The sequence below is a fragment of the Anser cygnoides genome, chromosome 4 (genome assembly GCF_040182565.1).
Source record: "Anser cygnoides isolate HZ-2024a breed goose chromosome 4, Taihu_goose_T2T_genome, whole genome shotgun sequence".
Lineage (NCBI taxonomy): Eukaryota > Metazoa > Chordata > Aves > Anseriformes > Anatidae > Anser > Anser cygnoides.
This window is the reverse complement of record NC_089876.1, coordinates 67,154,734-67,182,013: the sequence shown is the minus strand read 5'-3', so window position 1 is coordinate 67,182,013 and position 27,280 is coordinate 67,154,734. Positions and strand designations below refer to the sequence as shown.

The window sequence follows — 27,280 nt, the reverse complement described above, 5'->3', positions numbered from 1 at the left end:
CCACATGTATCATGTCAGAGGAATACAACAGATTAAATGTCCAGGTGAAAAATAATTGCTATAAAAGTGCATGGGCTGCATGTTACATTGTGGTTCCATTTCTAGAGGGCTAATGCGTGATTAGGAGATGCCATTAATATATAGCTAACGAGTAGGGCAGGACACACTTTCCAGCTGTGACCACATGAGTAAGGCCTGGATGGTCTTGCATGGCTACAATTCCATTACAGGGAGCACTGTCTTGTTAGCTATTACAAAAAACATGGTCTGTCACAGTGGCAAACAGCATTCTGGATCCCCAGGACAACCTGGCAGCACTTTCACACAGCCATGGGATACATCAATCATAGTCTCTGAGGTGAGGTGAGCCCCCTTGGCAAGGGGGCTGTAGTTGGACCACTCACGAGATGTGTGTAGCTGAGTTTTTGATTTTTTGCAAGGTCTACATGGGGAAGAGCAAGACAGTGGTGTAAAAGCCATGGAGGTAGATGCTTCACTGTATATCTAAGAAACAAAACAGAAGGCCAGGACATTCAGGACACTGTTTCCCCAGCAGCAGAAGCTATACCACAGATGGCAAAATCAACACACTTTTCAGTAGGGGAACAGAAGTTACTCATTTGTGGTGGATTTTTTTTAACCTGTATTCCCCAAGATGGATCGTACCTGTAGAAAACTTCCATTCATTCAGGAACACCAAGACACACATCAACTGTTCTGTTACACTTTGCAAAAACTAGACACAGGCTATGCAAGGTAATACAGGAGGCGTGCATGCTTCCCTGTGTAAGTTATTTTTCAGTTATTGGGTGCTATATTGGTAAATCTGTAGCTCGTGTCGGTCTGGGTTCATCTCATATGAGATTTCTATTGCTTTTTTTAATTAAGATGTAAGCAATCCAAGCAATCCTATTATGCACATCTTATTTGAGGTAGGCATTTGTGTTATGAAGTCAGGCAGGCAGTGTCTGGTATACACGAGGCGGGTTATAATGAAACAGCAACTGCTTGCTTACAGCTGGATAGAAACAAGTCTCATCCTGAGCTAGACATGCCAATAGCCATCTTTAGTGAGGCAGAAAGAAACCTATCTGCAGCTGCTAAAAATTCATTACCTGCTGTGGTTCAATCCCTCTTCAGAGCCGGATTCGTAGGATGTGGAATGACACAGTTCGAAAGCAGTCCGAGTCTTCCTTTATTACTGGAGATATAAACAGTTCAGCTTCACTCAACAGAGGTAATTATAAACTATTTTTCTTATCTCTAACTCTTGTGATGGCTGTAATGAGTCTAAAATATATTGCCCCTTTTTTCCCCTCTCCTTACCTCAGATGGCATCAGACCTTATTCACTCACACAAGACATGTTATGTTATTAATTGGGAGGAGGTTTTGTGGTGGTTGTTTCCTGTTTTCTTTTCTTTCTCTATTTTTACATACGCATTTTTAAGAACTGTCATTTCTAGAAGGGAGTTAGGAAAAGGAAAAAAAAAAAAGTGGAAAAAAAACCTCCACCTTCCCCCAGACAAACTGAGTGCCATAAGTTGCTGAGGTGTTAGACCTCATTGCTGGCGGTGAAAATGGGCCGTCACAGTACTGTACAGCCTGTGTTAAGCATCATAGACATTGTGATTGCCTTGGGTACATAGCAGTTCTGTCATCTCTGTGGAAGGAAAAATGAACAGCAGAGCACATACGTAAGGAAAACTGTGTGCTTGGAACAAAATGGTCTGCGTCGATGTTAATACCTAGTCTGAAGAACTGACTAACGTGAACTTTACAGACATCTGTGGAGGAAAGGCTATCAGAGAAGTACAGAAATAGAGGCATGACAAACAAAATGTGGTGCCTGGCACCAGAGGAAATCTGAACAGCTTTTTTTTAAGAAAAAAGTCTTTTCAGTGAGTTATGGGAAAACAACAGTATGGGAATACCAGAAAAAAAGCTTCAGAGATTGGTTTGTTTCACCTCCAGTGCAATTACTTTAATGCTCAACTTTGAGAAACTAGATGCCAAATTCTGCTTTTAGTGCCCACCCACTTTATGTTGGAATTAAGAGGGGGCAGAATTTGAGTCACTGGGCCCACCTGTTCTCTCATGACAGTGAAAATCAAAAGTATTTCCAGTGCTGATGGTCAGACTGAAAGCTCAACTGAAAATTGAACTGGGACTTTGGTTCTATTTCAATCTTTATTCACCCATTATTCCCACTGATTTTAGGGCAAGTTTGGCCTGTGTAATAATATAAGGATAGGCTTGAAGGATTTTGACTAGTAGCACTTAGTAGCACTGACAACTGAGTGCTGGGGAACTAAGGATATATGATTAATTTCTCTGAACATTACATATATTGCCCAAATCAGTGCAAAGGGGAAGGCAGTGTGGTTAACATGGAGGTTATTTTATCCCTCAAACCACTCTGAAGGATTTTGTGCCGGTATATTTTCATTTTGCACTGGAGATTTGTTGAGAAAGATGGCTATAAGATGCCGTTACTGCAAATGCCTCTGTTCATATTGATTTATCCATGTGTGTTGCCCTTGCATTTCTCTACATCTTTGCATCAAAGAGTGGAGAGCTACAACCAGGCTTCTCTGGGGCTAATTTAGAGGGGGATCAGTTGTTGTAAAAAGGTTACAGCAAGAACCACAGTTCCCCTCTGCCATCCATCACTCAGTCTCAGTGGCAAACCAAAATGTGTTATGCATGAAATGTTCACTCCTCTAGTTAGCACAGATTTCTCCTTGTTCTCTGATGCAGCTGAGGCTAAAAAGGGAAGTGCTCTGGCAAACAGGATCATCTTGGGTTTGTTGGAAGAAGAAAGGTATCCCTCCCTTTTCAGTTTTGGCTTTTTTCTTGCAAATATGGGAGTATGACCATAAGCTGGGGAAGCTATCAAGAGGCTTTAAGTGGGTAATCTTCATCCCAGTGTGGCAAGAGCCCGTTGCTAGATGTACCTGTTATTGGAAGGTCAGTTGGGAAATGAACTGCTGGGGGAGGCATCTTCAAAGTGGATTTCATCCGGCTATTTCTGTTGTGTGCCATCGGATGAGATGAATCACCCAAAGGGCCTGAATTTCTCCACAGACTGCATAAACAGCTCGGTAACTGTCTTCAAAGGGATGCCTTTTAGGTGGGAAACTTAAGCGACTTGAATAAATTGTACTATTACTCAGAGGCACCCCTCTCTCTTTTTCACACAAGCAGGCAAACTATTTATTTTGGTTTTGTTTGTTTTCTGTCTTTTTTTTGGTAGACAGATCTGCAAAATGGAGGTTAAAACATTTCCTTGGGAGTTAGTGTCTCTGAAGCAGCAGGCGGTCAGTTGTGCTAGGAAAATACACCTGACATCAACAGGAATCCAGCTGCACGGGGCCCCAGATATTTCACACTTTATCCTGTTTATTCCAGCTGGAAAGAAATGTTCATGGTCTTAGGGCTTTGCATAAAGCATAAGTTGTTTCTTCAATCTCTCCAGAGGGAGCTGAAGCCTGAACGGACCAGTGGGGCAATGTGGTTTTCACAGTTCTTGTCTTCCTCTTAATATTTTAATATATCTCAAGCTTTAAAGGAGCCATTTCATTAATGTTTTATTTACAAGTGTGCAATTAAAGCTCAGAGGAGTCAAGTACAAACCTTGAATTGTCTGGTTGGTATCTTTCCCTGCCTGAGGTTGATACAGCAGGCTTGTGTACCCTGTCAGAAGTCTCTCTCTAGGCCTCCCAGACTAGATACCTTCTACATGAAACTGTCTGTGTAATCCCAAATTAAACATTCTTTGTGCACTGGTATTTTTCCCAGAACCTTCAGACAGCAACCCAATTTCTAAAGTAGGGAAAAAAATGATCCTTTCTCTGCAGAATCATCCCATCCTTCAGCTCCTGGTCTGACTCAATATTTCCTAAGCTGTCGCTGACTTTTCATGCTCATGTCATGGAAGTGGAAAGCAGTGAAACTTCCTCTAACTGGGTACTTTCTCATTGAAGCCTTTTTTTCCTTCATCGCATTCACAGTACTTGCAGCCCCCTGCTGCTTGCTAACGTCCCAGGCAAGTCTGCTCTTGCTATCTGTTTTCCTGTTTTAAGATTAACATCACCTATATCACCCTATCCCTTTTTCTCCTTCTTCCATGAATCTCATAGGCATGTCTGGAATATCATACCTGTATTGGCACATCCCTCCTTTGGACATGTATATGTACCTTTTTCTGATTTAGCAGAAGTCACATTGCTTGCAGCTTTTTCCAGCTCCAGCCCCTCTTTCACCCGCTACCTCCCCACAAAATCATTGGCTGTAACGTTGTTTTTTCACCTCTTGCCTGATGTTATTTATCCTACCAGGAATTTCAGACATAAACCCATACTTGCCTGATGTATCATGTTCTGTAATGAAACTTATACTCACTCTTGACTCCCAAGACGTACATGAGCATTTCAGGTATTTTCTGAAGGCAGCTTCTAGTTATAGATTAGTGTAAAATGTTTCAGGCTTTGTTCCTCCTTGCTTCTTGTCGTAGCTTAGTGTGCGGGTTTGGGATAGTTATACCACTGAAACCAGGAGGAAGGGAATAGAAACTGGCTGTGGATTTCCCCCTCTACTGTCAAAGGAAGACCATGCCAGTCCATCCTGTAGACATGTACTCCATTTCAGGATCCAGGGGCCTTCCTGCTCCTCACATTCCAGCTCTGCAACTTTGCCCTCATTTTTCCCACTTGGGTCTGGCTGGATGTTTCCGCCATCTATTTCACATCCACCCTGTGCTTCTCCCAGCAGTGAAGATTTGAGATGGATCTGCTGCTTCAAGGACTTAGTCTCAGTGGTCCTCCAGCTTGTCCGTGACTCCAATCCCTGCTAGATAAAAAGCACAGACATTACTTCGGGGACTTTCCTCATCTACCTGTGCTCATGATCCTTTTAGTGTTTCTGTTTTTCTCTACATTCCTGTCCTGTTATATCTCATGTGTGACACAGCAAGGACTGCCCTTTATTTATGTTAGGCATGACTAGACTGTAATTCACTGTGGAACAGCGTGCTTGCAAAGTCCCCAAGCCTGCATTTTGTTATTCTTCTTGTCTGACTAGGAATTGATGCAGCTGGGATATGAATGCCATGACTTCCAGCTGACTTCAGTCTCCCAAGTTGCTTCCTCTGATGCAGAGTTATTTAGACTTTGCTACACCTACGCCAAGGCTGTGAGTCTGTGCTGAGCTCGGACAAGTGCCACATGGCAAAGTAATGCTGGAGCTCTAGACCAGTGTTGAATTAGCATCCCAGATGTGGTTGTTTAACATCTGAGGAACAGCCTGCCCAAGCCAGACATGTCCCATCAGTGCTAGGGTTGGGCATGCTCACAGTGTTGAAGTTATAACTGGAAGCTCTTTCAGAGTGAGCCACAAAAGGTGAGTGGGATAAAAACTGAACCAAGCTGATCACCTTGTGAGCGGAAAAAATAAGTCTTCCTTTGCCTATAGGACATTTGGGAGGCTTAAGAGGTCTTGATACAGACACTCAGAAGAAACGCTGAAAAAATGGACCAAAAAACCATGCTGGGATCCCTGAAGGATGGGCTGTTGGCTAGAAATGTTTCCATGAAGGCTGAAAAGTAGAAGGAATAAAGAGAAATCAACAGGCAGAACTTCACTTTGTCTTAGGTTCATCAGAAGACGGAGCAGATAACTGTGTGGTTGTAACAGCAGATCCTTTGGTACCTGGGGTTGAGACAGTATTTAAAAAGAGCAGGAGATTAAAAGCAATTAACATCATTACTGTCTTCCCAATTCTATTGCACTTCTGCTTTTGAAATCTAGTCACGGGCTTGCACAGCACACGTGGACGGGGTTGGAATGGAGTTGTTGCTCAGCACTGTGCTGATGGCAAGAGGAGCAGATTGCAGGGGGCCACTGCAAATGTGAATGTTGGGCTCTGATGGTATGGCATGGACCTTAGCCTTGGGTACATCCGAGTGTCTACATCCTGAGCGTGAGGGACAGGTCTGTTTAAACCTCGGGAGCGTTACTGTCAGAAACCACTCTGATAGCTTAGACAACCTTGCAAACAAGCAGTCAGCACAAGACAGCAATGTGACTCCAGCCTATTTTTATCCATGTCTTAGGTGAGAGGTAATACAGTAATTACTCTCTCTCTCAGGGTATGAAACAACCGAGAGAGAAAAAGTCATCATGAACCCTATGGTACTTTGTTACCTTTCAGGTTTTCAAGTTAGGGATTTGATGTATTTTTCTAGAGGAAAAGTGGGAGTTACCTGTTAAAGGAAGGAGTGCTTCTTCTTTTGGTGAGACTTGAGAGCACTAGAGAAAAAGGAAGAGTTTGTTGTTGGTATGACATAGTATTTTGTTACAGGAAAATGTGCTGATAGAGCTATGTATGTCCATTGAAGTTAGCAGGTAAGGGGAACTGTATCTTCACTCGTGGCAAGCACTTAGTGTATTAGTAATACTTGGTGTATTAGCAGTGGATTTTTCCTCTTTGGGAAAATACATGAGCTAGGAATAGAGCTACCAAGTTTCTTAGAAAATAGAAACTACTCCAGAAGTCTGTTGTGCTTGGTCAAGTGCTGTACTCCCACTGCAGTGCTATGTGTCTTGGCTTACAAACTAGACAGCAAGTTTAATAGTCCAGTCCCAGTCTTCCTAGAGAAACACGAGTACGTGCACTCCTTGACTTTTGGCTCTACGCTTTAGTCCACTCACACCCAAAGCAGTGCTCACAGTCTCCTCTACCCTCATCCACAGAGGTCTCCTAGAGAGATTTCTTGGTAGTCTGCATTGCTCCCCATGTCCTAGAAGGCAGAAACATCAGAAAAACCCTGAAAGCTGGTGCAGGACTGGAGTCCAGGACCTGTGGCAACTCCTCCTGCAAGGTGGCAAGTCTTAAATATGAATTGTTCCTTGTGGCCCTGGAGTCTGCTCGCAAAGGTGAACGCATACATGTACTTGCTAGCAAATGTTAGATGCTGGATGGGGGTATGAACACCAGAAACACCATCAGAAACACCATTCACTTCATGTTTTTTCCCATGAAAATGAACCGAAACGGAAAATGGAAATGAGGGCATTCTTTGTCCCTGTCCCTTGGTTTTTCTTTCCAAACGCCTAAGTGTCATTGCATGTCTCAGCTTCTAAGTAGTGCTTCAGAATAAATACTCAATTTCCCTTTGCTTTATTATTTCTCCCCTGTATTTTTATATCAACCACAAAGACATAATCTGAAACGTACACAGGAAAAAGGGAAATTATTGCTACTGTTTTCAGAGATAATCAGTTTAATGTCAAATTCATGTGGATTTCTTCATAATGAACAGAACAAATTGAGCTCAAATTCAAACAGTGGGAATCTGAGTCAGAGAGGAAAATTAAAATGAAGAACATTAATATCCTGATTTCTAACCCAACTGAGACCTGATTGTTTCCTAAATGAAATCTCCCATCAAATTCCTCCCACCCACCCAAAAATATAATTAAGCTGTGATTTCCATTCTGAAACCCTATCTGTGCCATTAACTCAGCAGGGAGGGCTGTGTGTGTTTTAGGGAGGGTGGGTGAAGTTTTAAATTACCTTCAGATGGCCATATCAGCCTGAATTTTTAGGAGATATTTCTTTAGGAAACACATCAGAAGGTGAAATCCTGCCTTTGACAGGAGGCTGTCACTCCAAAAGACAGTAGCTGCAGGTTAACACCAGGGAAGCACAGAAATACTAAAGTGAGTCAGTTTGGGTTGCTTTCCCCAGATTTTCCTCTTTTATAGGGTGAGATGAAGATGCTTGGGTTAAGCTGTCTGCATAGGGTTGGTGGTAGTAGGTGTCACGGTCTGGACATAACTTGGCAATACAGCGGTGAAAACAGTGGCTTTTGGTGTGGTTAGAAGGAGAGACAGACAGAAGAGGTAAAAAAGGGAAAGAAAAAGAAAGAGTAAAATAAAAAATCAACATTCCCCGGGAATCTCAAACCACAAACCTCTCTGGTAGAGGAGCTCCAGCAAGCCACGCTAACAGCAGCTCCTGCTGATCCCACTGCCCCTCTCACCAAATTATACCCCACAAAACTGCCAGTGTCTGTGCCCAGCAAAAAAAAAATTAAAAAGAAAAAAAATAAAAACAGTTCCTATCCCACAAATTAACTTAAGCTGCCCAGGAATGGCTTAACCTGGTTCAGCATTTTTTTCCAGTTGCTGGCTTCAGAGCAGGTATCCGAGCTGCCATGCGAGCCGTGTCAGCCCCTGTTCATGAGCTTAAATAATTTCTCCGTGGTGAGCCATCCCCATACACTTCAAAGAGTGATTGTTGCTCATCTGAGCCCATTGAAAAGCTGACCCTTTGCTGGCAGTGCCTAGAGAAAGTGGAGGGCAGGTGGAACTGTGGATCGTGGAAGCGTTACCGTTGTCAGGTGTCAGTCTTTTCTCAAATGGCTCATTCTCTCCCTGATAGATTTATGTGACCAGTGTGACAGTCAGATTTCTGCCGAATTTATGTTGCATATAAGATAAATAGCGAGCAGTTGAGCTCTGGGAGAGGTGGGAATGCCTCTGCTCATCTCAATAGGATATTCGGAGGGCGCCATGAATTGATATATCACAGTCAGGCTAAACGGTTCTTACCTGCTCTGAGTAACACCAATCACTCTTCTCGTGGCTGGAAGATATTAGAGAATAAATACTTTCTCTGGTTTCTTTCCATTTGTTTTCTTTTTACAGTTAGCAGCAGGCAGTGCTCCAGTTTCTCCTGTGAAGCCAGTCAGTTTTCATATCGTGTCTTTCACAAAGATAGTTTGTCTGTTGATTTTTTGTTTTGTTTGTTGTTTAGTTTTGTTTTCATTATAAATTAGCAGGATGTGGCTATATGAGCACACAAGTTGGCAGGCAGAGTTAATGGTGAGCAGTACAACGTTTAAGCACATTTTCAAATGTGCTGGGTTGCGCTTTTTCTTTTATCCTCACTCCTGTCGTGGCACTGTCGTAGGCAGGTTCAGCACAGCAGACCGCCAGTACGTCCAAGGCACCTGTGGTTGCTTTCCTGGTTCATGAATGAATCTGCAGATGCCTAGAGGGAACTCATCACAACATTCCTGGGTGTAAAACTACTTTACATTCTTTCTTTCTAAGCACCAAATGGTTCAAGAATAATTTGACTAAAGGAAAGTGTCTGTCTCCCGCAGACAGTTTGCCCTTGGCAGTACCATCGCTGCACAACTGGGGATGTGGTGCAGAGCAAGAGGTGCATCTGTTTAAAGCTGAGCTTTGCCCTGGAGATGCTTTAGATGATTTGTGCTCAGTTTTTTAGTGATTCTCAGGGTTTTCTGGAGAGGAGCAGTAAATACAGAGTACTTCTTGAAGTTGAGCCAGGGATGGCCCTGGTAGGGGATGCAGCCTCTGTGACCATTTGGAGACCATCATCTGCCAATGTGCAAATCTCATTTCATCATCAACACTGCTTTCAGCCAGGGCACCTTTTCCCAGAGCCTGTCCTTTTTGCAGAGTGCTGAGAGGTGTCTATGCTCAATGCTCCCCTGAGTCAGCAGGTGCACAGTGCTGCACAGACCCAGAGGACACAGCGCTCCTTGCCCTCGAGCATTTCCCTTCCCACTTTTTAGCCCCAGCCCTGGGAAATTTAGTCCTTTAGTCCCTGGTTTCAAGGGTTTCAACAGTCCTGGAGCCTGGAGGCGTCTGATTTATCCACAAACAGCAACAGCAATGAAAACCCACTTTCCTCCTGCCTCAGGCGTATGATTAGCTGTTCAATTTCTGTTTCTTTATGGTCAAGACTGCCTCTTGAGAGTGGAGTAGTGCTTTTCTGAGGTGTTTATGTGTCCCCTGGATGTTTAGTGGAAGTCAAAGGGCAAGAAGCAGGGTGAGAGTCCCCAGAGGCATCTGCTAATCCAGAGCAAGCCCGAAGGCTCTTTTCCAGCATCTTGTCTAACTACAGTTTCATGAGTGCTGTGGCTTCTGCTCCCTTTCTGGGGAGAGCGGTGCTCAAGAGCACATGCTGTCCCAGCACCATAAATGCCTGTGCCAGTGGTCACAACAGCGGGGAGATCCTCCAGAAGAAATAGCCCAGGGATTTCAGAAGCTTGATTTATGTCAAGACTCTGAAATTTCCATTTTGCCCAGCGCAGGAGGCCGTTTCTTTACCTCACCATCACACTGCCCCTGGCATTTTTCTGATGAAACTGCCCAAGTTTTAACTCTTTGATTTCACACCCTGTGCCCCCTGCTTTTTCTGTTACCTCTCTGTAACCATTACAGAGCACATACATCCTCCCCTTACACTCCCTGGCCCTATGGATACCCCCACCTGGGTCCCACACCCAAACGGATGGCGTATTTGGATGAAGCAGTCCACGTGCAGCTGTACTGAATCAGCCGGGAGGGATTGCTGTTTGCAAGGCACAAATCTCTGCAACCCTGTTAAGTGGCTGTTGTTTTGGCTAAATGTCAGTATCTGGCATCAGAATGAACCATCCTGATAATTACATATGAACTAGAAATGAATTCCAGGGAGCTGAGGTAGCTGTAAGCAAATTAGTATTTTCTGTTTTGTAACGTAAATACAGTATCCTTTTGGACTAGTGATTGCCATGCTCTCTCTTTTTATTGTTCTGTTGTACTTTTTTTTTCCAGTCAGCCATACATTTTGTGCCAGGAAAATTATGATTTTCTGCATCAAGGATCAAAACTTAAGGAATTTAACTCATATTTCTGCTTACGTGCGAAATGAATCCCAGTGCTGATTGTCTTCTAGTCTGTTTTGCCTTTCTGCTGCCTGGGACTGAGTTAGCTGAGATTTGTTGCAGTGATTTCAGTGAGTGACGTGGCATTCTTCCTTTGGGAGATATTATGAACTGGCTTTGATTTTAGGATTGACAGCCATATAATTGGAAGTTCAGTCATTAGGTGGATCAGATTTAAAGAGGAAAAGTAAGGGCAAGGCAATTTCTGAAATCAGAGCGGGCTTTGGGGAGTATTAGATCCAGCAGAGTATTGCTGCAGAGCAATCTTAATATGATGACTGTGAAAGAGGGAGGAAGAAAGCATGGCTGCTTATACAGATTCCTGTAAGTACAGGCCAATTTCTGCCATAGGCAAGGCTCCCTATAAGTAAGAGCTTAGGACTAGGGAGAAATAAGTATAAAGAGGAACAATGAGGGATAATGCACCTTTGTATAGTCACGGTATAGAGAATTATAAACCCTTTGAAGGGGCAGCAATGGTAAAAAGAAATGTCCCATTCTGGGAACGTGTTTCTGCTCTGAGGAGTTGAGAAGGAATCAGTGCAGTGATGGCCTCTATCCTGGGGCAAATATTTATAAATCACTGTAGACTAGCAATATGTTTGGAACGTGGCCTGCAGATTATAATCCAGCAAAGTTTTGTCATCTGAAATCATTACGTAAGAAAGGAAGAAAATAGGGAAAAAGAAATACTTTCCCTGCCCTGTCTCTGCATAAAAGCATGGGATGTTTCATTTTGTTAAGCTCTGGATAGCCCAGAGCTTAACAACCTCATTTGCTGAAATTCCATTTCACTGCAGTCAGTATTAATAGCTTCTCAATGAATAGATTAGATGCTGCAAGTGACAACAAACCTATTTGAGAGAAATTTAATAGGGAGGTTTATTGAAGTTTATTAACTGAATCCTGTTGGCTATTATAAGAACACAGTTCGATAAATCTAAACATCAGAGCATTCGTTGAAGGGAACCAGGAAAAATGCCGAAGATGCCTGTTGTCCTTCAGCAAATGTGTGATTTCACTTTTCATAATTGCATTAATCGTTTGAATAAACTGCAAGAGAACATGTGGAAGACCAGCATTCTTTAAATACATGAAAAATCTGTGTGTAATACAGTAAAGGACACTACTGAATGCTGATAAGGACAGTCACGTTGACAACTGGAGATTTGACTCATACAAACCTGCTTTGAATGTATTTTCTTTCACTGGAAGTAAAGCGGAATAAAAAAGTTAATGCTAAGTGATGTACAGAGCTAGCCAGAACTTACAAACTGAGATCTGCGCAGCAAGATTGGTTCAGTAACATTCAGGTTAAGGAAATGATTTATTTACTATGGTTAGGATAAGGCAGATTTGTTTGTTTGCTTATTTTATTGTTTTTTGTTTGTTTGTTTTTGTTGGTTGTTTTTTGTGTTGTTGTTTTTTTTTTTTTGGTTGGTTGGTTTTGTTTTTAAATGAGCACTGAGTAAAAGAGTCATCTCTAACCACCTAGTTGGTGTCAAGGACGCACCAGTCACCTGTGCTCGCAGGTAGTTCAGGCACTGCAGTACCTCCCGGGGACTGGTCCGTTCTCTCTCTGCAGGGTGGTCTGAAGTCAAATATATGAAGTGTGAGAAGCTGAGGTGCTTGATTTATGGTGGCTGTGGACAGAAAGATAAGTTGGCTGCTTCAGGAGGCAGAGTGGGTGGGAGCACAGCGCCCTATCCTAGCCCTGCGGGATGGAAGTAGCAAGAGCTGCACGGATGGGAAAATGTGAAGTAAGATGAAAGATTAAGGTTGACCAAAAACACAGCAGTACATGTTTTCGTTGTTGTTTTTTTCTTTGGGAAACAACGAAAAAAGACCAAGAAAAATTACATTTGGGGACTCCCGGGTCAGAGGCAATGAAACATTTTGTTACAACTCAGATGTGCTTTTTCAAAGCTATTTATTTCTGTTACTACTCTAATGAAAAGATGACATCATAAGAAAAAGTCCAAGTCAGCTTTCATACAAACCACTCTTTAGAAACAACCAAAAAATAATTTTCATTTGGAAAACATTGGGTTTTCTTTGGACATTATTGAAATGCTCAGTTGATTCACTACTTTGTCAGATTCAATTTGTTAAATGCTTTGGTCTCTTTTCTCTGCAAAACTGCACTTCAGACATGTCTGCTGGGTGTTGGGGAAATCTTCCCTTCCCCAGCGTGTTCCCACCCTGCTGAAATACACATAGCAAGGCTAGAGCCAATTTTGGCATGGGATTGAAGAGATAGAAAGCCAAGAGTGATATGTGAGGGCGTTGTTATCTTTGTGGACAGATGACCCAGACTAAAGCAGTCAAGCTCAAGCCATTTACAGCCTGGTTGGACCAAGCTGAATGACGTTATTTTTCAGAAAGTCTGGAAGAGCACTCGGATACATTTCCCTTCCTGCTGAGCAGACCACGCAGATGATTCAAGTTAGCTTAAATGCCTTTGTGTGGCTTTGTCAGCCAGCTGCCCACGAGAAATTGTTTGAATTTTGTTTCCGAATGATACAATCTAGAGTCTGGTGACACACACTTGTCATCTTTCTTTTCATCCTTTGCTTTTAGCTAGTGTCTAAATTTTACCTATGTTTAACAGGGTGCAGCTTTCTCTTATGGTCATAACACCAAATTCTTGCTCTACTGATGTTAAATACGGGCTCTGGTTGTGGTCCTCTCATCCCACTGAACAAGCAGACGCCCAGGTGAGCCTTTGAGTTTGAAGCCTCATCTTTTTCCCACCCTTAAGTAAGGGCCACATGCACACAACACAAGACAGGTTTGGAAACGGAGTGAATTTCCTTTCAGCAGGGTATTTTTGGCTAACAGAAGTGAAGGTGTTTCAAGGCAGCTGAGCCGAAGCCAGCCAGCGTAACTAAGCAAATAAAGAGCACGTTCGGTAATTGCGTGCTGGGCTCAGGTGCTTCAGGAGATGGCAGAGGGATCATTTGTGTAGGGAATGTTACCGCCGAAAGGGTGAGAAGCAAGGACTCCGTGATTTGCTGGGAGAAGTCGGTGTCATGCCTCAGAAGCGGACAAGAGCTGAGGACCCAGCCATAAGTGAGTAAAGAAAACCAAGTGATGGACAAACGCTGCTTGCTGAGAATGTTAGGCACATGGCCAGCCTCAAGCCAGGTAGTTGCCGAGGTTCACATCGCGAAGGAGGAGATTCGGGGCAGTCAGTTGGTACAAGCAGCCCTGATCTTCCTGCCTTTCAGTCCCCAGACTTGCTTTGGCCATTGCCAGCAGCAGCTATCGCAGCACCAGTGGCCCGTCTTTGCTGTGCACCCACACGTGAGACTGTGGCACATAGGGTCAAATAAGCCTATTTACTTTCTCTCGTATTTAGGGAGAGAGTGCTGCTTTGATCCCAGGCTTTCTTTATCGAGCTTTGCTGGCTGTTTATTACCAAGGCCATTTTCATGCAAACGGGGTCATAGTCTGGTAGCCCACCTGCTTCTTGTGCTCGTGCCTCATCTGCAGACTTAATCCATCCTTTCTAATAGCCCTGCTGGTTGCTATAGCAATGATAAAGTGTTATGAAAAAGGCAGGATGATACTTAAATGTATGGCTGGTGTTACCTTTTCCTTTCTCCCTCCTGGGAAGGAGAAACCCAATAATGGGGATTTGGTTGTTGTATTATTGTTTTATCTAAAGCTTTAACTACAGGCTCTCTGGAGCCTGAATGCAGTTCTCTCTCAAAATCCTTTGAGGCAGGGACTGTTGCAGCTTTAAAGCAGCTAAGGAGAAACAAGAGCCCAGATTAATGAATACAAGGTGTATGCCATTTTCTTTTTAAGATGCCAGAGGTTAAATTTTCCGTGACCTGCACAGAAGGTGAAGTTCGCTGTGGCCAGAGCACCTGCTGCTGAGTCCTTAGGGCCCAGCCCAGTGCCTAAAAGTATTGAAAGCAATCAGAAAGTGCTATGGGTGGGTTTGTTTTGGCTTTGCATCAGGAGAATTACTCAGCACTGCCATCACAAATGGCATTTAGATCAGTAAATTAAAAAATCTTTGCCCTCGGGAATAAAGGGAGAGGAAGGCAGAAGATACAATATTTTTGCTTAGTATCTGCATACGGGCTGTTTTGTTATACCAAGCATCCTCTTTTACACACCTGAGAGAGAGAAAATGACTTATTCTGAGTTTTCAGCCTTTGGTGGTGTTTATAGTTGGAATCGTGGCTCTGCATTAAAAGTTGCCAGAAATGATCTAGTCCAGAAGAGCCAGGTTTGTGTGAATTTAGCTCGTTTCAGAGCCCACTGGGCAGCAAAGAACCCCCCTGGTGCCTCTAGGCAAGCCAAGCATTGCGTGCTGACACAGATCTGTCCCTTCTTGTCTCTTGTCATGCGGCACAAGCAGCCCTGGTGCTAAACGGTCCGACGTGCCCGGCTGACACAGGGAGCAAACCCCATGAGCATCCCTGTCTTTGTTGCAGGAGCCCTGTCTTCTAGACAAGATCAGACCAGGAATATATCGAGTGAGGTGCTCTTTCTGGCAGCTGCCATTTAAAGACGCCTCGAGCAAAAGCATTCGAAATCACGTGGCAGGTATATCCTCCTCTTCCTTATTAAATCTCACAGTGACCAACTTGGAGATTGGGTTAAATCTCAAATGGGAGGATTATATCACTTCTGGATTTATGACTGGCATTAGCTCTGGACATCCCTGTTACCTGAACAAAAGCGAGTCCCTTTTCAAATCTTTTACGGCCCAGCTTGTTTAGAAGTGGCATAAGCAGAAACACTTCAATGCAGCTAATAAGTCACACTGGTATAAAGCTAGTGCAAGAAGACAAGTTGTTCCTACAGTCCCTCGCCCCACATGTACATGAGATTAATGGATAAATGCGTTACCTGAAAGAAAGGATTGACTCATTTGACTATGAGTTATATTCAAGGTTGCTTAGTTAAGTGTTTATATAATGTTTTTTTACAGGAGACAGCTTTGTTTCCTTATTTCCAATCACAACAGTTCATCAGTATAGCCAAAACCATCAGGTGAGAGACAACAGTATTTTTTCCAGCTGCATGTGTTGAGGAGCCTCCCTGGCATGCAGCCCTCATGCAGTGCTGCCTTCTTACCATGTCCTGCGCTCAAAAGGCCAAGTGACCTGCTAATGCCATGTGCCTCGGGGTGGGAGGGCTGGGGGGGAGCAGAAAAGAGGGGCAGGACAGCAGGCTGCTTTCTCCTGATCCTCTGCAATCGTACAGCAGTGCCATCATGGGACGTGGAGCCAGTGTACGAGCACTGTGGGAGGCAACTCTGGAGCTCTGGAGGTCCTTGGGTTTGGCCAGCTTTTGCTTTCTTTAGATACTCTGTTGGTATGAGCTTTCAGAGGGTTTGCTGATAAGGCAAGGCAAGGCAAAGCAGAAGCCAGGTAATTATTTGCAGAGAAGAGGTTGTGCCCTGAACCTCACGTGCCTTGCGAAGGCTGCCTCCACAGGGCCACCTCCACCACCAAAGGAAGCAGATGGTGGTCTCCCCTACCCTAAAAGTGACAAAGGCATCGCTGTGAGAGTGGCTGGTTTTGAGGAATTGGCTTTTTGATTGCTCGTTTGGGTTTGGTCCAGCAGGTATTGGTGACAGCCAGGTAAGGCAAACAGTTTGACTCGCGGCCAAGCCAGGGTGTGGTAAGCTGGGAAGGAATATTTGGAAGGCTTGCCACAGCCCTGGCATGGCAGCAGGCTGGGGAAAAGGTGGTGGTCTGTTTTCTGTGCTCCTTCCCTTCCTCTTTGCTCTCTGGTAGCCCTGTCCTGACTGGCTGTAGTCACCCCATCAAAAACTTACTTGTTCTTGGGAAGGTTTTGCTCTAATGGTTTAGCCCAAGAGGTTAAAAAATATATGTCCTTCAGTATTCCTGGGGATTGCCCTGGGATGAGTTTTTGTGTCAGCTGCCTCTCTGGATCCCAGAGGAGTCTTAATGGGGCAAGGGCTTAATAGATTCGTGGTCCTGCAGGTCAGCTAAAAGGAGGGGGGAGGCTTTGCTTCGTGGGTTGATGCCCGTGGTGGGAAACACGGTGGGTCTCAGCAGCCACCTGCCCAACCGTGATGAGCCTAAAAAGCACCGGAGGCTGCAACCACAAGGGACAGACCTAAGCAGGAGGCTGACTGCTGGCTGCGTGGTCAGAAATGACTGCAAGGAAGGCAGGGAGTGCTGAAAAAAAAAAAAGCACATCTCCATGGTCCCCTCTTGCTCCTGATAGGAACACCTGCTGGGGCTGCGGTGCCCTTGCTCCCCACCTGCCAGGAGGTACAGGGAAGCTTTCAGGAACAGCAGCTGAAGTGAAACTTGCCCTCTTAGCAATGAGAAACTGGTTCGTGAAGCAGAGCTCTCCGATAAGTGCCGAGAGCCTTTAGGAGAGGATGCAGTTTCCATCCTTTCTTTTTAATTACGCTTTTTTCAATTTTAGACATGTTTCAAAGGACAAACAAAAGAGATCCTAACACACAGTGGGAATTAAATGTGCTGTTTTATGTTAATCTTTTTTTTTTTTTCTTTTTTCCTTCTTCATTTGGTACTTTCTGGAGAGTTCCCCCCCACACCCCCCATTGTGTAGGCTGCCATCTTCCTGTGTTTATTTGTAGCAAGCATGTGGGCATAGCCTTGCTTACACTCAGAGCAACTGGGGAACCACCATAAATGTAGCTTATCTGCTTTCTGATCCATTTTCTTTTGCATCAGTTTGGATTTGTGCATCGTCAGTAACATCTGTGCTGCTTTAGTGGCCTACAGTTTTTGAGTCTAATTAGCTGGCTGCTTGTAATCAGGACTATTTCAACTGTTGTCATTCTGAATGTTCTTTTTTCCCTTTTTTTTATGCCACATTTGCCTGATTGACCTTTTTTTGTTGTTTTTTTTTTTTTCTCTGTCTTTCTATCGGGCTGCTCCAGGAGCCATGGCTAATCATCTTATAACCAATGCTCTGCTTCGTCCTCATGGCACTAACAACCCTTATAATACATTGCTCGGGGAATCGGCGGTCTATAACAACCCTTCTGTCAGCATGTACAACGCACAAGGTGTGCTGGAGTTTCTCTCTAATTTTTCTAGTGAGAATTCCATTTTCTGTGGCTTATTTTGGCCCATTTCTTTCTTTTTTTTTCTTCCTTTTTTTTTCTCCCCCCACACACACTTTGTTTTTTTGGAACTGGGCACAAAAATGATCCCCCCCTTTCCTTTCATTTCAGTGCATTTTTCCATTTTCCTTAGGCTTTTTTTCCATGAGCGATCAAGTTCACTTTGAGAGACACTCATCAGTCCCACTCAAAGCATTCATAGTAGTTTTTATTTTGATTTTTTTTTTAACCCCTGTGCTTTTGTATTGTTTTGGTCTTGTGTCTGTGTTTTGTCAGACGTATCCATTCCTCTCTTTGTTGTCAGCACATTTCCTCGTTAAACCATTCATTTCAGAAACAGGAACACCTTTGAAGGTAAGTGAAGCTAAAATGGCCTTTGACACCAAAGCTGCTTGTTCGAAATGGCAGAGAGAAATGCGGTCAGCAGCGCACCGGCATGTCTGCCAGAGGTTACATGAGTAAAAATGCAAAACAAAGCAAAACCGCCCTTGATCTGTAGGAAAAAAATGACAGCTGAAGCAAGGAGTGGAGGTCGTCTCTAACAAGCAGAGCTTAGACATTGTAGGAAATGTTTTGCCGTTTACATTAATACGTTTTCTATATGCTATTAGAAAGTAAGAAGAAAGAAAGAATAGAAAAAGGTGTAGGGGAGACTAGGAGTTCTTGTCATACCCTCCTTGTGGCGATGAAAAGGGAATAGGTAGAGTCAGTCGTACCTAGCTGAGGCTCCTGCTGGGAGATCAGCCTCTTGTCACCTACGTGTGCATCTCTGCTCCAGCCGTGGGGACCACTGGGGTTTGTAGGCAGATGTCCTGGTGCTGCTGCTAGGGACAGGCAGATGTGTTTAACCAGGACCTGAGGGGCAGCTGGGGAGGATGGAGCTCTGCCAGCTCCTCTCTGCTGACGGCTCTGTCCGGCTCTGCCACCTCCATTTGATTCTGGGGGGCTTGCTTGAGGGGTGGCCAAATCCTTACAGAGTAACGCTGCTTCCAAGCACAAGTATGTCAGGTGTCCCCTCCCTGTGAAGGTGTCCCTTACCAGTAAAGGATCCCTAAGGAAGGGAGAATAATGATGGTTATCATGCAAACAGTAAAATCCCCGTATGCTGTATAGCAGGGTATTGTTTACAACAGAAATAGATATCAAACTGTATCACTAGGGTATTTTCATTCAAACCACAAGGAAGCATGTGTGTTTGACCTTTTTGCTGTTCATAAATTTCCTAAGCCATGCTAACTTTGTGCAATAAATTTGCTTTCACTAATGCTTTTTCTAAAAGGGACTACTGTTAAGCTTGAAATGCTCTGCATTTTAGGAACTTCTATGTATCGTAAATGTCAAAACAAGCTTTGATATTCTGTATGTTTCTTTGCATGATAATATTGAGATTTGAGGGACTTTCAAAATAAGTTGCAGCAGGTAATGATGGGTCAACATCTGGCTTAAGACAAGCCCTAATGTTCAAGTCTGGGTGCCTTGAGCGAACAAAAGTGTTTTGAGCAGAAATGTGACAAAAAGGTTTTACGTACATTTTAATAATCTTGTGTTCTTCTAGCTTTTAAGACTGGATTCTGATACAATTGCCTGAGTTAACAACGTATTGTTCCACAAATAGTGTTATTGATTTGAAAGTGCTATTTGGTGCAACACAAGCAGATGGAAAACAGAGAAACCTGCCTAGTCTACATCCGTAGGAGATTAAAGAAAGTGGGACCACTACTGATCCCATTTAAGCTGCAGGAGCTTTACCATTGACTTTACCAGGCAGCAGAATGCAACCCATTGTGTTCAGGAAGCTGCAAGTTAATTAATGATCAAAGAAAGTGGTATAGCTATTGCTTTTCAAACTGGTTATTGTCCTGGGACCAAGCATTCCATTAGAAAGTGTGAATATTAGGAGATCCCGCAGGGGAAACAAAGGTTAGCAAAAGCAGTTTGGGCTCTTTGGGATTGAAGACCCTGCAGCCAGGCTAAAGCAGGGATAGTGCATTGTAAAAGTAGGCACTTGGCACCATCTCTGGGCGTGCCTTGGCTAGGACTGGTGTGCAGTGAGGGCACGCTAGCTAACGTCACTCTACTAACTCACTCCATGTCACCAAGGCTATGATATTTTTGCACCTTCATCTGCCACTTCTGGTGCTGTCCATTGACAGAGGCAGGACACTATAAAGAGGGTAAACCTGGGGTCTTACCTGTTCTGTCCGTTCCTTCCCCCTCCCCAGTTACATGCATTAAAATACCCTCTCTGTTCAAGCTGAAGCTGCCACATCTGTGTTAGAGTCTCAACAGGAGCCCTAAAAAGCATTGAAAAGAGGCTGGGGATGAGAACCCAAAAGGCCAAAGCCTGTTTACTGGTGGCAAAAGCAATTCCTTCAGTGGGACAGAGCGTAGAAGAAGGAGGAGGTGGTAGGTGAGGAGCCTGGCACCCCGCAGCACGTGCACAGCGCTTGCTGCCATTTGCAGCTGATGGATGTACGCTCGCTCAGTCTCTTGGATGCCTAAGTGTCTCAAAATGGCCTAACCGCTTCCATGACTGATAATTTTAAGAGAAGAAGGAAATCACGTAACAAGCTCTGCTTAAATCACAGCGTGCCACAGACCAGTGCAGAGTGGGAAGCTGACAGTTAACAATGGCTCTTCATCTTCATCTCTGGCTCTCCTTTTTTTTTTTTAATCCTTCCTTCTCGATAGCTTCATTTAGAGATGCCATTATTCGATCTACTATTTCTCTCACCTTTGTTTGCAAAGTCCATGTAGCTTTCCATGTGTTTTGGTTATAAAAGAACCGGAAAAAAAAAAAAAAAGCTTCCTTGCAAAAGTTTGTAACGTGCCAGCAGCCCCATGATGAGCAAAGTCGTACTCTTACAAAGCACTGTTGCAAAGGATGGACAGCAAAACATTTTAGCAAGGAAATGGATTTCAGTTTCAACTGCCAGGGGTTATTATAACTAACAGTAAGTAAAGCCATTCATTTTAAGACTTTGGAAATGACTTTGACATTGCCTGTCTTTTCAAGCATGACTGTTGCGAGCTTTAGACTTTTCTTAAAATTTCCAGGGATTATTTCTTGATTTGTGTTGCACACTGGACATTTATAATGGCATTGGAAAAAGTTTTAAATGTGATTATTTTTTTTAATAAAATGTTGTATATTGATATTGCGCGTAAAATAATTTTCTGTCTAAAATGTCAATATTTTTAACCTGAAATAAACCATGTAACAAATTCATGTATTCTGGGCAGTGAAAATTATTTCCGTTAACTCTCTTCTGCATATCATCAACTTGCTTTTTACTCATGTTTCTCCTACTGTCGCTGTAAGCTTACTTGTTGTTTTTTCTTTCCTTTTCTTCATGCTGTCGTTTAGAGCCCTACAGAGAGACAAGTATGGGAGTAAAGCTAAACATTGCATATCAAATGTAATTTTTTTTAGTTCACTTTTATTGCATCACATATAGATGATGTAGTTAATAAAGGAAATTCATCTCACAGTTTTGAAATTGGAAGAATCTAAAGCTTATGAATATACATATGTATATATACATGTGTGCGTGTGTATGTGTGTGGGTATATATATGTATGTGCACATACATATATATAGAGAGAGATAAGATTAGATGGTGCCTTCTTTGTTTATTTCCCGTTTTTGTGGTATCATTTACCCAGCCTAGTTTTTCATTTAGCCGTGCGTACAATTCTTTTGAACTTCACCTTTTAATTTGCAAGGTCGTAGCATTTTTATACGGCGTGTTTCATTACAGAACCCACTCTGTTTTCACATGCAATGCCTCCGTTTTATTTCCCCGCTGAACCCCCCGGCCTCCAGCTCTATGCATTGGCAGCAGAAGTGGCACTCGGTGCCTCAATGCATACAGTGCCCAACCATCAGACAATTACTGTTCCCATTGCATACAGTGCTCCCCTAAAACGCTCACTTCTCATTTCTCCCTAAACATCATGGCTCGTTGGGAGACCTTCCAACGTGAAAATAAGTGGCTTTGCTCTATGTCTGTGATGGCTAGCTAACTTTTTTGCATAGCTCCCTTGTTTTCTGGAAACACGGGACACAGCAGCACGCTCTAAGCTTCAGAAACCTAAACTCAGACACATTTGGGGCATTTCACTCAAAAGAGAACAAAATCCTGCAGTAGCATTTTCCAGCCATTGACGTACACAACTACTACATCGCAGATATAGACTAAACCCTGTATTTTCAGAAGGTACACATGCCATGTACCAAGCATGGTGTGAGCAACTGTTAATCCTAAATTGTTGGCTAATGGCTCCTCTAATCAACCGCTGCTTGCTGGGAGTTGCTTGTGATTTTTTTGGCAACGCCCAAAACCCTTAGCTGAAAGGTAGATACATGATTTCATGCATTCCTCGCTCTGGGGAGGCCAGTAATACAAAAAAGAAAGCACGGCAGCTTAAACTGCCAGTGGCCCGAGTTTATCCTCCCTTGCCCACTCGTCCCACATTGCTTTCAAAGCACTTCTCCGCCATCCCCTGCAGTGCGAGGGAGGCACGAGTCAAGCCCCGGACTTCTGCTGGCAGTGTTGACGCAGGCAGTTAGTGGGACAGAAGCGACCAGGCCCATTTGTTGCTAAAATCCAAATGTCTCATCTGTGGCTGTATGTGCATTATATATTCCTCATGCAAGCCAGGCACCTGAATTTCACTGGGCTGCATTTTCCAACACAGCAGGCAAGGCAGAAAGGTAGCGAGCCAGGCCTAGTGGCATCCCCAAGACCCTGTCACTCTGTGCAGGTCCCCCTGAGCCTGAGATACCGTGGCAGTGATGGTAGTTTATCTTCATTAAGCCCTCTGCTTTAACTTGGAAAGTAAAATAGAAGCTACTTCTAAAGGCTCTGCAAGACCCTGCAGCAGCTGTCTGCAGCACTGATTACATTAGAAATGCCACGTGTCCGGTATCAAATAAGTTATTTTGGCCACGGCCTTGGACCAGGAGAGGTAGGGCATTTAGCCTTGTTCCCAAAAAGCTTCAGACAGGAAGCGCTCTGCACCCCTGTCTTGCTTGTCTGCACAAGCTAATCACCAAATCTTGCCTTTAGGGCCTATGCCTTTCCTCTGACGTGGAGAGAGGATTTATTTTTCACCTTCAAAGCAAGTAAGGATACAGTCCTAAGTGAAGTCAGGGTAATGATTAACCTGTGCTGTGAATACATTTCCTCAGCTGGGGTGAATTGCCAAAGAGCGTGGAGCAAGGGCTGTTTGGACCAGCTCAGGCTCACGTATCCCTCAGCTCCCCAAAGACATACAGAGCAAAGCCCCGAGCCTCTGGAAGCAGCCGTGCACTATAGCCACATAGGATATGTTGGTGAGGAGAGGTTATTCCTTCCCACCAGCTCTTGCTGCATCAAGTAAAACACCTGGCAGCACTTTTCCATTTTTCAGTGGCCAGACCTTAAGTCGGCGAGGTGGAGCCATGCCCTCTTGTTTTGGCCAAAGCACTCTTCTCGCTGCTGAGCCTGGCCCACCAGTTGCCTTCCCCCAGCAGCGTGGCAGCCTAGGAAGGGGGTTTTGAGTGTGCACATCCCGCGTGAGTGTCCTCCTGTTTGTACAAGTCACCCTCTCTTGTGTAATGTTTTTCAGAGGGGCTTCTGAACAATGCCAGGGATACAAGTGTCACGGATACTCTACCACTGAATGGTAATCACGGCAACAGCTACAGCATCGCCAGCGGCGAGTACCTCAGCAACTGCGTGCAAATCCTTGACCGCGGGTACAACCACACCGAGAACGCCCTCGAGAAAAAGATCCTGAAGGAACTCACCTCCAACTACATCCCTTCCTACCTGAACAACCACGAGCGCTCCAGCGAGCAGAGCCGCAACCTGATGAACAAACTCGTCAACAGCGTGGGCGGCGGGAGCGAGGACGACGCCATCGTGCTGGACGACGCCACCTCCTTCACCCACGAGGAGAGCCTGGGCCTGGAGCTCATCCACGAGGAGTCGGACGCCCCGCTGCTGCCCCCCCGGGTGTACTCAGCAGACAACCACCAGCCCCACCTCTACAGCCGGCGGCGCATCCCGCAAGACAACAGCGAGAGCTTTTTCCCTTTGCTGACCAACGAGCACACGGACGACCTCCAGTCGCCCAACAGGGATTCTCTGTACACCAGCATGCCCACGCTGGCTGGCATGCCCATGACAGAGAGCGTCACCGCCAGCACCCAGACCGACCCCCCGCCAGCCAAAAGCGGTGATGCCGATGATGTTTACTACAAAAGCATGCCCAACCTAGGCTCCAGAAACCACGTCCATCAGCTACACACGTACTACCAGCTAGGTCGAGGCAGCAGCGACGGTTTTATAGTCCCGCCAAACAAAGAGGGAACTCCCCCGGACGGCAATGCAAAAGGACCCGCTCACTTGGTCACTAGTCTATAGAAGATTAAGCAAAAATTAAGCAAACAGACAACAAACAGCCCCTCCGTAACACTCGGTTTACTGTTCTGAGTTAATACAAGCAGTGGTAATATTGTGTGTACTCCTAAATCTTCATGCTGTTCTAAACAAAATGAAACTCTTGGACTTTTTTTACTGGAATTTTTAGGCCAGCCCGGAAAAACAAACAAAAAAAAACAAACAGGAACTGCTGCCCCCCCTCTTCCTTCCCATCCTTCCTCCCTTCAGACAGACTTCATTATGTTAATGAAAGAGATAGGACAGATAACGGCACACTTCGTGGCCTTCTCAAGTTATGCTGTGTTTGTTTAAACAATCCTTGATGCTGTGTTGCTCTTAATACCGAAGACCTGATTTAAGAAAAAAAAAAAAAAAAGCAAAGAAAAAAAAAAAGGCCAAAAATGTGCATTTGAAACTAGTAGAGATGACGCATCTAGGTGGGAGTGCTGCACAAAACAAACAAGCTAGCAAAGCTGTTTATTACAAATCCAGATCACGTAATGGGTTTTGGTCACTCACAGCTCGGTTTGACCGCAGCACCCTTTGCTGCCGGAGCAAACCAAACAAAAATTAATGAGACGGAAGGGAATCCTAGAATTATATGCTAAACGCATATTTTACGTTTTGCCGTATTAACTGATGATAAAAAACTAATGGCAGAAAAAAGAGAATCGAACAATTTCTATGTAATGTACAGATACTAGCATTGCACATATAGTCTGCTTTCTGTTCCTCCAGAACTTGCGTCCCTGTTAATGTAGTGGAAAAAAAAAATAAGAACTTTTCTGTTGTGCTGGTCTTGTAAGTTTGTCTACCAGTAGGAGCAAGGTTTTTCATAACTCCTATTTTTCTTTTCTTTCCTTTTGCCTCTTCCCCTGCCCCTCCCATCCTGGTAAAAAGTCTCACTGGGCAAAAAAAAAAAATATAAAAATACAAACACCGCTTTCTAAGGACCATTTTTAGTAACACGATAACAGTTTCTTTCCAGCCAGGGGAGTCTTCTATTTCCTTGCTGTGTCTCTCTCTTCAGCCGGTGTATTGCTGGCAGACCTTTTGCAGAATAGAGCAGGGCAAACTTTCTGTTTACAGTGCACAACCGATCATAACAGTAATCCTGTGAAGCATCTTTGGCAAGCAGCCCCTCACCCAGGCCGTAGGTTCGCATCTAGAAGCCAAGAGGTTTTTGTAGTCATAGCGGGGCTTCTGCATGAGACGGCGACTTCCCCGTAGGAGTTCAAGGGCCTTCACGGCTCTGCCCGGTCCCCAGTTTAGGCACTTGTACTGCAGTGGTTACGAAGAAAACTGATTGATGCGTAGTGATCTAAAAAGTACTTTTGCAGTGATTTTTAAAGAAAAGAAGTCTTCTGTTCATTATTTTGCCTAACAGGAAAGTTATTTATTTGACAGGATTTTAAGTAACATAGGCTTTCCAGAGGTAAATTAGCAGCACGGAGAATAATTTCTTTTGTTTTTTTTTTTCTTTTCGCTTTTTTTTTTTTTAATTTATGATCATTTTGTACGGTCTCAGCAGTTGAATGACCTCATTACTAATATTTGTTGTAAAAGTGAAGCTTGTTTGCCAACCAATAAACAACTGATCACAATTTAGAAGACACTGTATGTATGTACTGTACGGTTAATCGCTCTTCTCTGTTGTTCCTCTCTCCACTGCTGTCTTCAGTACGTTTCCTCTCCTGTAAGGCATGGGTGAGCAATGCCAAAGAAAGGAAGCCGAGCTGAGCAATTTAAGCACAAACATTACGCGGCTACGGCTGACTAGAGACATCAGGCTAGCGAGACTTGTTTAGGGGCGAGAACAAAGCTGGTCCACATTTCTCGCAGGTTATTCTAGGTCTGTTTTGTGCCTACTGTATATACTAGATGATGACATGCAGATGATTTGAGTATAGTATTTCATGTGTCGTACTTTTTAATCATTGTAATTTCCTTTTTTTTTTTTTTTTTTTTTTTTTAAATTTTGATTCTTCTGAGATTAAAAACTGCTGGTAGCATGTCAAAGAGTAAAACAAGTCCCCGTTAGGCCTCCTCGGTCTTTGTTTGCTGTCTCTTTATTTTCTTGCTCCGGGCGTATGCAAAGTTATTCCTCACAGAAGGCGCCATTGCCACCGCCAGCCACATTGCACTAGAGACCCCGTCAGCCTTCCCATCCCACAGCCAAGGGCCCAGCCTGTCTTCGTATCCCTCAGGAGCAATCAGGTCTGTGCAAGGGTCTGTTTTGGGCCACCTGAGATGTTCCTGCAGCCAGGTGCTCAAGCCAAAATGCCATGGGGAGGAAATGAGGTCTATTCCTGACCAAGCTGTGCCTCCCGACGGGTCTAGATTTCAGCGTTTCCCATCCTGACCTTGGGAATCCCCTGGTGTCGTAGCGTAACAGTTGTCAGCCAGCCAGGTTGTGCCTCCCTGTTTGGTTTTATTTTTCACGCCAGCAGGGACTGAGCTGGGAGGCGTGTGGCAGAGCTGTGCATGCAAGTAAAATGAGCAATTCAGACCCTGTGGCCACGCCGATCTGTGCAGCAGTCCAACCGAGGCTGCAAAGCCTTGAAACACTTGACACACCTGTATTTTGGAGAAAGTTAAAAGGGCCCATTAGTATCAGTCTCTTCTACCCACTAGTATTAGTCTCCAAAAAAACAGGTTTCCAGGTGGGATTAATGTCACGCAGAGAGTGAGATCCACTGTAGCAAATACTGCCATGATAAAATGGGAGGGGGGTGATCGGTGCAGTGTGTCTGAAACTATGCAAGAACAAACCAGTGATGGATTTGCTATGGAGTGACTTGTGTCTTACCGAATATCTTTGTCTTTCTTTCTTTCTCTTCCCATGAGTTTTTGATTTATTGGTGAACAGGCTTTTTCCCCCCCTTTTCCATCCCTTCTTTCTTGAGCGTCTCTCCTCCGGCCTACTTGCCTATTAGCGCTTTGATTGCAAAAACTGCTGCTTATTTTCAAGCTGATTATTTCCGTCCCCAGGCTGATCTGGCACCACAGGGT

General features: G+C 44.2%; 1 protein-coding gene across 21 annotated transcripts in view; it reads left to right on the top strand.

Annotated features, from left to right (window-relative positions):
- The window catches only part of ADGRL3 (adhesion G protein-coupled receptor L3), a 535,525-nt gene that overhangs the window by 500,881 nt on the left and 7,364 nt on the right, over window positions 1–27,280 (top strand). For 8 of the 21 annotated variants that reach the window (XM_048067827.2, XM_048067821.2, XM_048067817.2 and 5 more), the window contains 4 exons: window positions 1,141–1,237; window positions 17,652–17,780; window positions 21,205–21,222; window positions 23,451–24,449. In XM_048067827.2, the coding sequence (XP_047923784.2) occupies window positions 1,141–1,237; window positions 17,652–17,780; window positions 21,205–21,222; window positions 23,451–24,250 (1,044 nt within the window). In that variant the 3' untranslated portion in view covers window positions 24,251–24,449. Of the gene's footprint in view, window positions 1–1,140; window positions 1,238–17,651; window positions 17,781–21,204; window positions 21,257–23,450; window positions 24,450–27,280 lie in introns of those variants that run through there. The other 13 variants (XM_048067829.2, XM_048067831.2, XM_048067830.2 and 10 more) reach the window with 5 other exon arrangements.